The 13,221-nt window shown below is 41.7% G+C and overlaps 2 protein-coding genes across 3 annotated transcripts; both read left to right on the top strand.

The window, feature by feature from the left end:
* Positions 1–650: 650 nt before the first annotated feature.
* Positions 651–4,348, top strand: LOC4331978 (mitochondrial outer membrane protein porin 5-like). The gene is made up of 6 exons (NM_001417320.1): positions 651–829; positions 949–1,016; positions 3,043–3,153; positions 3,239–3,325; positions 3,393–3,601; positions 3,680–4,348. The coding sequence occupies exons 1-6, from the start codon at positions 778–780 to the stop codon at positions 3,984–3,986; spliced, it is 834 nt and encodes a 277-aa protein (NP_001404249.1). The 5' UTR covers positions 651–777; the 3' UTR covers positions 3,987–4,348.
* A 1,169-nt stretch (positions 4,349–5,517) lies between these two features.
* Positions 5,518–11,502, top strand: LOC9272308 (adenylyl-sulfate kinase 3). Of its 2 annotated transcripts, none has more exons than XM_066308206.1 (7): positions 5,518–5,939; positions 6,897–7,037; positions 9,767–9,916; positions 9,985–10,103; positions 10,173–10,257; positions 10,389–10,500; positions 11,115–11,502. In XM_066308206.1, the coding sequence occupies exons 1-7, from the start codon at positions 5,753–5,755 to the stop codon at positions 11,116–11,118; spliced, it is 798 nt and encodes a 265-aa protein (XP_066164303.1). In that variant the 5' UTR covers positions 5,518–5,752; the 3' UTR covers positions 11,119–11,502. The 2 variants fall into 2 exon arrangements, with proteins under 2 accessions (XP_066164303.1, NP_001404250.1); NM_001417321.1 differs by having other exon boundaries at positions 5,520–5,939; positions 10,389–10,435; positions 11,115–11,499.
* The last annotated feature ends 1,719 nt before the right edge of the window (positions 11,503–13,221 follow it).

The raw sequence follows: 13,221 nt of genomic DNA, 5'->3' as shown, positions 1-13,221 counted from the left end.
TTATTTGAAATTATCCTTCTATCGACTGCGGTGTTATTTTGCCACACTAAATTAATTGGCGTGGCAAAAAGTTCGTATTTGAAATTACTCCCTCCATCTACTTTTGATAGTCATATTTCATCTTGGCACACAGACCAATGATAAGTAATTCTACTTATCATCCATTTAAACATGCTACTAGTCATTCCTCGTAAACAAACGATTTATTAATATTTACATTTCTCAATGCCCATGTAGCCAATCATGTGTGTAAGAATGGATAGTCATGCATTAAATCCAAGAAAGTTATTAAGAGGATAGGTTGTTGGATTGAAATATGCCTATCAAAAATAAAATTTTCAGATTTGGAAATATGACTATCAAAAGTAAATGGAGTGAGTATGTTTTTGGAAGGGTTTATTTTAAAATTAAAAGGTGAAAGGGTTTAAAAGAAATAAAAAAAAGACATTCTCAGGCACATGAGCTGTGCCGCTTCCTGCGTCTTTGCGATTCGTACGTGCTCTGCCAGATGTTCGGCATTGCAACTGTTGCTCGTCTCTTGGAAACAAATCTGGAACGTCGAATTCGTCGCCCGGGAAATACCGGCGGCGGCGGCATGTGCCGTGACTGCAGTGTTGGGGTTACTCCAGGTTGCAACTGCCCGTGCTAGTATTTCTCGTGGCGCCCCACCATTCCCTTCTACTAGTGGCGGAACCTCTCTGACCTCTCCTTTCTCTCTCCCTCCTCTTCGGCGGCCGCCTCCCCCCTCCCCCCCTTCCCCAAGCCGCCGCCGCCGCCATGGCCATGAAGGGACCCGGCCTCTTCTCCGACATTGGCAAGAGGGCCAAGGGTAACCCGCATCTTACCCCTCCTCCCATCTCATCCTCTCTCTCGCTCGCTCGCTCGCTTTCCGTTCCCTAATTCGTTTGTTTTCGTTTCTCGTTGTTGTTGGGGTTTGGTGATCTGCAGATCTGCTCACCAAGGACTACACCTATGACCAGAAGCTGACCGTCTCCACCGTCAGCTCCTCCGGAGTGGTAAGGGTTCCCCATCCGATCCGATCGCGCTCGTGTGATCTGGCGCTGAGTTCCGTGTTGCGCTTGTTCGTGGTTGACCCGCGAGCTTTGCCATCTAGTCGTGGTTGTGGTTGTGCGTAGTCTTGATTTGTTGACGGGTAGGATGCGTGCTGTAGTCATGGGCTCATGGCCTGTTTAATTGCTGCTATTTAGGTTTCGGGTTTGTCAGGTCTTTCCGTGGCTGCAATTCCTCGGCGTGTTTGCTGTTTTTTCATGTGAATGGATGTAGTGCTAATGCCCGTTAGCTGCGTGATAGCCTGATAGGAAATGGGAAATCGTTCATTTTGTAGAGCAATTCAGTGACTTGTATATTTGAGGGAATTAATTGGGGGAGCTAGATCGTATAAAGTTCAATTCTGCTACAGGAGGTAGTGTAGTCAGCACCGGTGTTCGAGGCGCTGCTGCTCCCCTCCTGACTCAATGAAGATTCTGCATGTGTCTGAAGCAATAGAGATATCATTGGGGGTTTGTCTATGATGAACAGTTACGAAGTATAAATGCTTGATCTGTAATATGACATCTTGGTGGCAGTGTCGTTAGAACTTTTAGTATTTCTGTAGGAGTGTGTAGGCTGTGATTGGAGTAATAGGAGAAACATAAGTTGTAGCTACGATTTGGAGAAACTAGAGAGTTGAAGTTATGGTTAGCCACCTGTATCATTGCCAACCAGTACTCTTGGAAACATTGAATGTGTAAAATGTTATCATGATTTGTTTCCGCCACAGCAATTTTTGTTTGGTTATTCCTCATTTCCACTTACCATTGTTGCCAAACTCATCTGTATCAGTGGACCAGTACAAACACTCTTCTGGTATGATATAGACATATAGTAAAACATAAGAAGTGTTTCTACTTGCTAGTTGATATATTCTGATATTCAAGGTTGAATATAACAGTTCTGCACAATGCGTTTGCTTTTCTTCTTTTATTTTAGAACTTCATTTCTTATATTGCCGTTTTGAAGGATTCTGGTTGTAGTTGCAGGCTTCTTCTAGGATGGGTTATAAATTGCAATCACTAGATGCTTTCATTGGATGTATCAATGTAACAAATAACAAATTATGTAACTGCAGTTGTCCTTCTAGTGTTCATTTGCGCTAGCATTTCTTTTCAAGCATATGGCTGCTATGAGGATCTGGATTTATTATTTTAGGTCATGTTGTGCTTACCATGTTATACTACCAAGATCCTTCCGCTCTCATGAGATGTGATATTACTGAGTTTCCATTCTTTAAGCCTATCCTTCCACTCTCATGAGATGTGATATTACTGAGTTTCCATTCTTTAAGCCTATCTAAATAAATTCCTCCCCCAAAAAATAAGGTAGCTATATATTCATTCTGTTTATGCAACAGTTGACTAGCTGGATTGTGCTATCACACATGCATATTCTGTTCAGTATGAAATGCTTGTTGAATTGAAAAAGGTTTACTTCTCCAGTTCTTCCTTTTATTTTCAAGTAATTAAGGCTGTTAAGAATATATCAATGCAAATTGGTGGTGATAGGGTAAATATTGTAAAAACCTGCCAACCATAGTCCCTTCTCTCCTGATAGAAACTATACATCCTATAATTTTATCTGGGTGCATTGAAATAGACACTGTTAACTGGAAAAAATGAATTTCATATTTGATTTTGGAATATAGATGAGTTACATTCCATACATACATGCATGTATGATGCTATTACTTGTTGTGGGCTTGAAGCTACGACAAGCATTGCATTTAACTCCTTTGCATATGGTGCTGTGTAAATTACTTCTCATATAATTTTTTGCCCCCATGTGCCCATCCACCATTTTCATACAATGAATGGTCAACATACACAATGACCATTGTTGCAAAATTTTGTCACATGTATAATGATCTTACTTGCTATGATAATACTGCCCTATCTTTTCAGTAATATTAACTTATTATGTATGCTTGTTTGCCCTTTATAAACTTGCATGCTGTGGTTCTCATGTATTTTGTCCTTTATTTGTCAGGGCCTCACTTCCACAGCTGTGAAGAAAGGGGGGCTTTATACTCTTGATGTCAGCTCAGTTTACAAGTACAAGAGTACTCTCGTCGATGTCAAAGTGGACACAGAATCTAATGTTCGTGATATGGAATACTCAGATTTATATTTTTTCCTCTCCATAACATCTGTCTAGCTGTAACACAAATATATGATTTCTGCAGATCTCTACTACTTTGACTGTGTTTGATGTCCTTCCATCCACAAAGCTTGTGACAAGTGTCAAGCTGCCTGACTACAATTCTGGAAAGGTAATTTTATCGTGTCAAGTTATGTTTTTAAATTGAAAACGATCCATAGCTGAGTTTTCAATGACAGGTGGAGATGCAATACTTCCATGAGAATGCAAGTTTTGCCACTGCTGTTGGCATGAAGCCATCTCCTGTGGTTGAATTTTCTGGAACAGCTGGTGCTCAAGGACTTGCCTTTGGTGCAGAAGCTGGGTTTGACACTGCTACAGGAAAATTTACCAAGTACAGTGCTGCGATAGGTGTAACCAAGCCAGATTATCATGCTGCAATCGTTCTGTAAGTACATGCTTCATTGTAACTTGTCATGACCTGGGTTGTAATGTTAGTACTGATACATTACACAAACATGTGCAGGGCGGACAAAGGTGACACCGTTAAAGTGTCAGGTGTATATCACCTTGATGATAAGCAGAAATCCTCTGTTGTTGCTGAATTAACCCGCAGGCTCTCAACAAATGAGAACACTCTCACTGTTGGTGGCCTGTACAAGGTTGACCCCGAGACAGCTGTGAAGGCAAGGCTCAACAACACTGGAAAGCTTGCTGCTCTTCTCCAGCATGAGGTTAAACCCAAGTCGGTTTTGACAATCTCTGGTGAATTCGACACCAAGGCCTTGGACAGACCCCCCAAGTTTGGTCTAGCGCTTGCACTCAGGCCCTGATAACATCGTCTGTGGTTGATGGCTGTTAAATTTCGAATTCTTTGGTTGTTTTGCAAAGCAATGGCCAATAATTTGTTCCGCAGACCTGTTACTTCAATCTTTTAAAGTTTTGCTGCTCTGTGGGCAGGAGCCAATGGGTGTTTTACATGATTTTATCCGCTACTTCTGTTGATGAAAGCATCTAGTCATTGTTAGATGTATGCTGTTTTCCTCTCTTTCTTAGCTTAAAGCTCACTTTCTATGTACTACTGAGGTGCCATGCCACCAGTAGTCTATATTGATATTCCTTGCACAAGGTACGTGAGTTTTTTCTTGCCGTGTTCATTGATTTGATAAATCTGGGATTTACCTGTTTGAAGCTCATTTCTTCTGCTCACGTATCCTGAAAAGTCTCTTTCTAAAATATCGTCGGTTTTCTTCCTTACTAAAAGTCATTTTCCCAGCAGAGGAGGGGTCCCAATCAAATAAAATTCAATATGGAAAATCAGGGGACTACTAAATAAATAATTATTGTTTTGATATGACAAATAAATAATTAGGTGATAAGGATTGGTTGATTGAGTGCTTCGTTTATTTATTGCGAAAGCCAATTGTGACGCTAATTTGCCAGAAAAAACAACCCGCAAACTTACTGTTGTTGTGTCGAAATGGTTGGACAATGGACATGTATTCTTTCAAAGTGCAGCCAACATGATCATTACGGTGCAAGTTTGAGATTTACACCTTTCGAAATGGAGTAAATTTTTCTGTACAAATTTAAACCCATCTTTTAAGCTTTTGCCCTCCTGAGGCTCCGATCGTTCGAGTCTCGATTGCTAAGTCATAAAAGAAAAGAATGAAGCAACCGAATTTAATTTCTAAATTCCTTTCAAAAAGAATATTTGTAGATAGTCTTTATACTTGTGCTATTAACTATTTAAAAACAAAAAAAGCATTCTACGATAAAAGAAAACCTAAAGACAATTCTAAAATTAAGTTTTAAAATTGAAATTATATTTGTGGCTAATAAGCTAACAAAGTCTCTCGACTGCGATGGATGTCACTGATCATCGATTCCGATCATGATAATAATATACTCTCTTCGTTTTAAAAATATGGTTATTTTTTGTTTGTGAATTTAGATTAAAATAGCTATATATATTTAAGAGAGACTACATAACAGTATAATGTTCAAACAAAATAGCTAATGTGTAAATAGCTAATGTGTGTTTGTGTCAGCGTAACATTAGTATGATATTGTAAGTACTGAATCTAATATCTAAGGTATCAAAACATGATACTTCGTAGATATCAGATATCTAGTAACCATATTAACATCAAAATGGTATGATAGATATCGGATCTGATATTTCCTATTGAAACCGTATATCGTTACGTAGTATTTCTGCACTATATATGTTTTGAGATAGATCATTCTCCTCCCAGCCCTGCGACCTATACCACCTTAACATCGAGCTCGCTGATGTGGCACTAAAAATTGCCACAGCGTGTCAAATGCATAAATGGCCGGCCACCCCTAGCCTCGCCCCTCGCAGACTCACAGTGGCAACTGGCAAGGCAGACCGACACGGCAGCTCATCGAATTCATCCCCACGCGGGTGACGTCGCCCTCCCTCTCCAATCAACAACAATCCTTCCCTCCCTCCCACCTCCGCTCTCCCGCAACGCAGCGCCTCTGCGGCTCTGCCTCCGCACTCCGCAGCCGCCACCGACGGGATCCCGCCGCCGCCTCCTCCTCCCCCCCTGCAATGCCCCGCTCGTGACCCATGCCCTCGCACGCGATCCCCTCCCCGCTTCTGCGAGCGCGGCCCCCGGCACCCTCGGCGGCGGCGGCCGCGGCGACCGGGAGGAGGGCCCCGTCGCGTGTGGTGGCGGCATTGGGCGGAGGCGGCCCGGCCGGGAGAGGGATGGAGCAGCAGCAGCAGCTCGCCGGGGACGGCTCCCGCAGCCCAGGTTCGTCGTCGTCGTCGGTCTACTCCTCTCCTACTTCCAGCTCGGTGGTTAGTTGGCCGTGGGTCGGCGTCTCGATGGGTCCAGAATCTCTCGAGGGGAATGGCGTGGTAGATAATGCATTGGTTTGTTCCCGCTGCTTGGATGCTGCTTCTGTTGGTGACCTCCACATATTTAGTGATCACGACTTTTTGGTGAGAACAAATACGTGCTGTAACAGAATTCAACAAATGGGACACTTGACCGTGATGTGTTTGGGCATATGGTTTTTATGCCTGATGCTCTTTCTTTTTGTCCTTTTTGCTGTGTATGGGGCCTTTGGGTGGTGAATTGCTGGTTGAAGTTTGATGGAATACTCTATTTTGGCACAATGTTGAATGGTTTTGCTTCTTTTTTTTTTGTGACGAATCTGAGAGAATATTGGATGTTTTTGCTACATGGTGGAGAAGTTAGAGCTTTTCTTTTTTTTTTTTTTTACCATCATAGGTAGAATCTTCTACTATATTGGGACTTTGGGAGTAGTTTATTTACATACTAAGTTGGTGACGGGGCAATGGAATGACGTTGGTGATGTTTTCAAATATACTTTGAACGTGAGTACACAATTTGCGAACCCTCTTAAGAAGTTATGATAAAGAGAACACATACTTGTCTGGTTGATGGATGATATGATTAGCAACAAGAAGAGAATGTTATGAGAAAATCATAGTAGTACTTTTCAGTGTTCTTTCGGGAGCATTGAGAACTCTGGAATTCATGTGCATTTAATCAGAGTAGATATTACCTTTTTGTATTATACAAGTAATAATGTGAAGGAAAAGGTGTCAAAGATAATCTCTCCCTTATATTTTATATAGATTATCCTTTTTCATGTTGTTTGTACTATATGCAAATATGTTTGTTCAACAACAGGAACAGAGTTGCGCTAAGCCACTAACCATGTCTTGGTTCCCATTGCAGTTAAAGAGAAGCCTCTAGTGTCAACCATTGGGAAATCAACCAATATACTGTGGCACAATTGCCCAATTGGACAATCTGAGAGGCAGAACTTGTTGGGGCAAAAAGGATGTGTCATTTGGATCACAGGACTCAGCGGCTCAGGTTATTTTCAGTTCAGAACTCCCTTGATTTACAGCCTGGTCCCCTTTTACTTCCCTGATAAAGTTTAATAATAATTGCTTTTCTACGTTGTAAGATATGTTTTTTGGCTACTATTTTTTCAATAACTCCACTTGATTTGTTAGCTCTGTGCTAGAGAAATATGATTTTATCATTTAAATTGGAATGTTTAGTCTTGATCAATGTGTAGTTCGTTTCCTTCCATCAGATAACATAATTGGTCGTGATTAACCACATAAAGGTTGAAATGAACATCGATCATTATAGATCCATATGATGATTAGTAGTTGAGTCAATACTTTTTTCGGGAATACGCAAGGAGCGCATTTTTTCCGTTAAGAGAAATAAAAGTTATTTACATTTGAAAGGAAAAACAACATGGGACTGATACAGGACATTGACAATTAATCCTATATCTATCTCTCGCGCTAGGTTTGGCGACCAAACTCCCTCCTGAATTGCAGCGCAGGGATCGCCGGGTTTGCTTTACGCCAAAGAGAAGCCTCGTCAGCCATCCCTCTCGCCACATCTACCCATGATCTGTGCTGCTGATTGAAGATCCGACCATTCCGTTCCTTCTAGATTGTCCACGCTACCAATGTCACCACCGTATCGAAGCCTCGACGATGTGACTCACTTAACACCATTCTGCTGTCACACATCCATTGGTGAAAGGAAGCTTCATTCACCGGTAGGCAGTTGGGGTGCCCGATTGCTCTCAAAGCCCACCACCATAGCTGCCTTGATTCCGGAAAACCGACTAAGATATGATCAATGCTCTCTTCCTGCTGATCACAGAGAATGCAACAGTCGGGATGTGGCAATCCCCGACTCCGCAGTCGGTCGGCTGTCCAACATCTGTTCAAAGTGACCAGCCAGAGGAAGAAACAATAGCGAGGTGGCGCCAACGAATTCCAGATCGGTGTGGATTCAAAGGCAATTCGTCCAAAGAACAAAGCTCGGTAGGCAGATTTTGAGGTGTACTTGCCTGAGCTTTCCCACTTCCAGGAGAGTGAGTCTGGTTCTGAGGATGAACAAACAACTGACTGAATCAACGACCAAAGCTTGAGGTATTCAAGTATTGCCTGAGTCCTAAGCGCGCCGCTTATGTCTCTGATCCATCTACGGTTAATCAGCGCTTCAGCCACCATCCGGCACTTTTGGATGCGAGCAGAGGCATGCTCGTAGATCGAGGGCGCAATAGCTCGGATGTTTCCTCCTTGTAACCAACTGTCCTCCCAAAAAAAGGATTGTTCACCTGTTACCTAACTGACAGACGGTGGAGGCGGCGACGAAGTTACGCTCTTTCTGTGTGCAGGGGATTGCTAATCCCTGCCAAGGCTTGGCCAGAGAAATCCTTTGCATCCACGTCCAGCGGGAACGTAGTACAATGCCCATGAGCTCCAAGTTCGGCACTCCAAGACCCCCATAATCCTTGGGGGAGCATACTTTGGTCCAGGCTACTTGGCAGCATCCACCATTCGCTTGCGCCTTGCCCGCCCAAAGAAAACCACGCCGTACCTTATCAATACCTTTGATCACCCACTTGGGTGCATCAATTGCGACCAGTAGATAGATTGGTATGGCGCTCAAAACAGCATTGGCCATGGTTACACGACCGATCGGCGGCATCTGATTGGATTTCCATGTGGGCAGCCGTCGGGCAATCTTATCAACAAGAGGCTGCAGGTCCTCTTTCTTCAGCTTGAAGATGGATAAGGGCAGACCCAGATATTTGCACGGGAAGGGCGCAATAGCACAGGGTAGCACCAGTTGTATTAAGGCGATTTGCTCATCCGTGCATTGAATGGGCATAGCTGAGCACTTGGCGAAGTTCGTTCGCAGCCCGGAGGCTTCACCAAAGATGTTCAAGATCTCAGTTGCTGCCGCTATCTCAATCTCAGGTTTGATGAAAACGACCACGTCATCGGCATATAAGGAGATACGATGAGGAATTTCCAACCCATTCAGCAGACCGGTGTCTTCGGCTTGATGAAAGAGCAATGTCAGAAAGTCCATCGCTAAGATGAAGATCATCGGTGAAATCGGGTCACCCTGCCGGACTCCTCGCCTGTGTTGCACCAGCTCTCCCGGGGCACCATTAATTAGAATTCGAGTTGTTGCGGTGCGGAACAGCAATGCGACCCAAGCTCTCCATCTTCCACCGAAGCCCCTGTGCTCCAGCACCTCCAAGATGAAAGGCCAGGAAATCGAGTCAAATGCTTGTGCAATGTCTAATTTGAGGAGAAGAGACGACCGCTTCTTTTGGTGGAGTTTCTTTGCAGACTGACGGACAAGCATAAAATTGTCTTGAATGCATCGTTTCTTGATGAACGCGCTTTGATTTGGTGCGACCAGGGAATCTAGAAGAGGGGCTAGGCGGCGGGAGAGGATTTTTGTAAATCCAGTTGAGTCAATACTCAATATGCTCAAATTTAGTTCAGTAGATGCTCTGTAGGTAGCTGACATCTAGTTGATCATGGATCACACAAAATGTAATTTTCTCCATTTAGACTAGAATTTATCACATATTTGCATGCTTCATTACCACCTTCATCCACGTTGAAAGTATAACTCTGTATGAGCCTGAGGCACATTTCAGTTCATAGTATCATACCAGAACTAAGGATCTCTTGAATCTCCAGTAGCTGTGTAATTATCTGTATACATGGAAGTTATCATGAGGATCTTACCACCTTTTCATATTTCAGGGAAAAGCACTCTTGCATGTGCACTGAATCGGGAGTTGCATTGCAGCGGCCACCTTACTTATGTCCTTGATGGTGACAACCTAAGGCATGGCCTAAATCGAGATCTAAGCTTCAAGGCAGAAGACCGTGCAGAAAATATACGAAGAGTTGGTAAGTTCTCAAAAACAACAGGTCCATTTGTTAGAAATGGTTTCACTACAACTTAAATTCTTATGCAGGAGAAGTGGCAAAGCTATTCGCAGATGCTGGAATCATATGCATTGCTAGTTTGATATCTCCATATAGGAGAGACCGTGATGCGTGCCGTGTGCTGCTTCCAGAGTCTAGATTTATTGAAGTATGCTTCTGTTATGTTTCTTTTATCATCTCGTTACTGTTAAGCATCTAACAGAAACAAGCGTTGTAGGTATTTATGGATTTGCCACTAGAAATTTGTGAAGCTCGTGATCCTAAAGGTCTATACAAGCTTGCACGCTCTGGAAAGATTAAAGGTACAGGATACCTTTTGAGTCATTGTGGGACAATTAACTTTTATATTTAGTTCATTCAGTATACTAAAAGAGCGTACGGATTGAACGCCTAATGGTATTTTTATTTTGAAATTTTCCTTTTTGACAAACAGGCTTCACTGGAATTGATGATCCATATGAATCACCAGTGAATAGTGAGGTGAGCTTGCAGATCATGCCTTGCATTCATACTGGGCCACACCTTACCATTCCATACGGACTACGGTAAACTAAAAGTCTAAGTGTAGGGTATTCACTACTGAAAAAGTGCTTTACTGCCGAGTGCTGACTATCATCATTCCGCTGTTAGCTATAACTATTTACATTGTATGCTCCTGCCATAGAAATAAGACTATGAACATTTATTCATTTATAGTCCTTCCTAATGTTTATATGTGTACATATCTATCACTATTAGATCCAGCAACCTCATTCACGGAAGAATTGGCAATATTTAACCAAAAAGTAGTGTTATCATTTATTGATGCACATATTGTAGCTTGCTTTAATTGATGGCATGAGGAAAAAATATATTTAGTTTTGATCTCAGACTTGTGATGGGATACACAATTCCGATTTCTCTGCTTTGGCTGGTTTGATTAAAGCTGGATAAAACAACTAAACAAGTGTCGGAGTTTCTTATTAATTTATTTTTTGAATCTGACATACATGTTGCCAAACATAAATGAATCTGAATTCTGATTTGATCATTTACTTTAGACAAAAAGAACTAGGGTCATCATTTATCTATTACATTGAATGACATTACCCACATGTAAAATGCAAAGTTATCTGCTTGTTGAACATAGCTGAATAGATTTTTTTCTGGCCTTCCACAGATAGTAATTAAGATGGTAGATGGGGAATGTCCTTCACCCAAAGCAATGGCCCAGCATGTTCTGTGCTACCTTGAAGAGAACGGATATTTGCAAGCTTAGCATATATTTGTGAAGATTGATTTGATTCCTGAGTGTCCTCCACTCGTGGACACTAGTGTGATCCATTTGATCCAGAATAAGATGCATCAATTTGCAATCAATACATGTGGCCTATCATCATGGGTTACTCGCTCTTGTGTAGTTGTGTACTGTTCTAGCATAGCTGTAATTTGTTGACTCCGCATGCACATTCCGGTTAAAAATGTGTGAGATGTATTTATTCTTAGTAATGTATAATTTGATACTGGATCCCAATTATTTGGAATAAATTGTGCAGTTTAAGCTCTCACTGTTTAAACTTCCAAGGAAAAAATTGTGGCACAGTTTCCTTCAAGTTATCGTTTCAAAGACCTTCCAGATGCTGATCGTATGGGAACAGAGTAAATGGAAGTCTTTTTTTACACCAATATGGTAGTCAGTGTCTCAGTGACTGTCATATTCATAAGATATTTCGAGCATTTGGCTATCTTCTTTTGATCTTGCTGCTGCTATTTTTCAAGTGTACAAACTCTCTGTGTGATGAATTATCATGAACTCTAGTTGCAATCATGAGCATCAAAGCAGAAAGAGCACTCACAGTCTGAGACAACGAGCCGCAAAGCAATCAGGAAATGAACGTCTCACATCAGGTGCCAATGTAGCCGACCAGCATCTGATTATGGTTTGACCGGGCTTGGAGAGCTGTTACATTCATTTGGACAGTGTATGATCCCTAGCCAAGTTGCAATGCCTTTCTTTGCTTATCCCAGTGATTAGTGGGCTCCCCATTCAGCCACAGTGACGTCGGATTCTCTCTGAAGTTTGATTGTCTGTAGTCTTGGGCATACATTCTCTGAATTTCTGGGGTTCTAACCACCTTTCCCTATCAGGAAGAAAGGTTCAGCTGATGAAAAAAAATGTTTCAGTGACTAGTGATAAAGGGTTGGGGCAGAAATCACATTACACCAAGTCCAGCCAAATTACCTAACTAACAGAAACAAACAAGCAAACCATTCTAACTCTTTTATTTCCTTTGAATTCTACTACCTCTTATGTTGGTATACACCAATGGCAGTATATATAACGTAAACATATAGCGGCTGTGATTAAACAAGGCAGGAAATATCAAGTCAACTAAGGAGCTAGCTCTGGAGCTGTGTTCTACGCCGTTGATCACTGCCTGCCATACGTCCAAGTCAAAGTAGCAAACCAAAAACGAATTAATAAAAGGACAAAAAGAAAGAGAGAAACAAAGAACGATTCAAACCAATTGACCTAACATTTTTACGTTAAATCCGCACTAACAGTCGAGTAATTAAAGCATGCACGCACGTGACCATGTTCATCCAGCAGAAGAAATTTTTGCCGGATCAATCGCAAATCACGCCAAATGTTAAGTAAAATTTTGAGAGAGCCCACAACGGAATTACAACAATTATTTACTACGAAAATTTTGTATTCAATTCTATAATATAACAAATTTTACAGCGTGTTCATTGCGACGAGCCCATACCATTGCCTGGGGTCACCGGCGGAGGCTCCGTCACTGCATACATGTAGTAAACACCCGTGGACGAGACAATTAATCATGCAATGTCACTGTTTCTAATTAATCCTGTCAAGTTAGCTATTATTCCAAGCTGCCTGGGTCACCGGCGGAGGCTCCGTCACTGTGTACATGTAGTTAACACCCGTGGACGAGACAATTAATCCTACAATGTCACTGTTTCTAATTAATCCTGTCAAGTCAGCTATATTATTCCAAGCTACCCCTCAGTTACATAAAAAACGAATCTAGAATGAACGTGACATACTCTCTCCGTCTTAAAATAAGCGCAACCATAAGTTTCCATGTCCAATTTTAATCACCCGTCTTATTTATTTTTTAAAAAAAATACTAAAAAACATAAATCACACATAAAATACTATTCATGTTTTATAATCTACTAACAATAAAAATACTAATTATAAAAAAATTTCAAATAAGACGGACGATCAAAGTTGGACACAAAAACTCATGGTTTTGCTT

The sequence above is a fragment of the Oryza sativa genome, chromosome 3, assembly GCF_034140825.1.
Source record: "Oryza sativa Japonica Group chromosome 3, ASM3414082v1".
Taxonomy (NCBI): Eukaryota; Viridiplantae; Streptophyta; class Magnoliopsida; order Poales; family Poaceae; genus Oryza; species Oryza sativa.
Note: the sequence above shows the minus strand (reverse complement) of the source record. Positions and strands in the feature narration are given on the sequence as shown.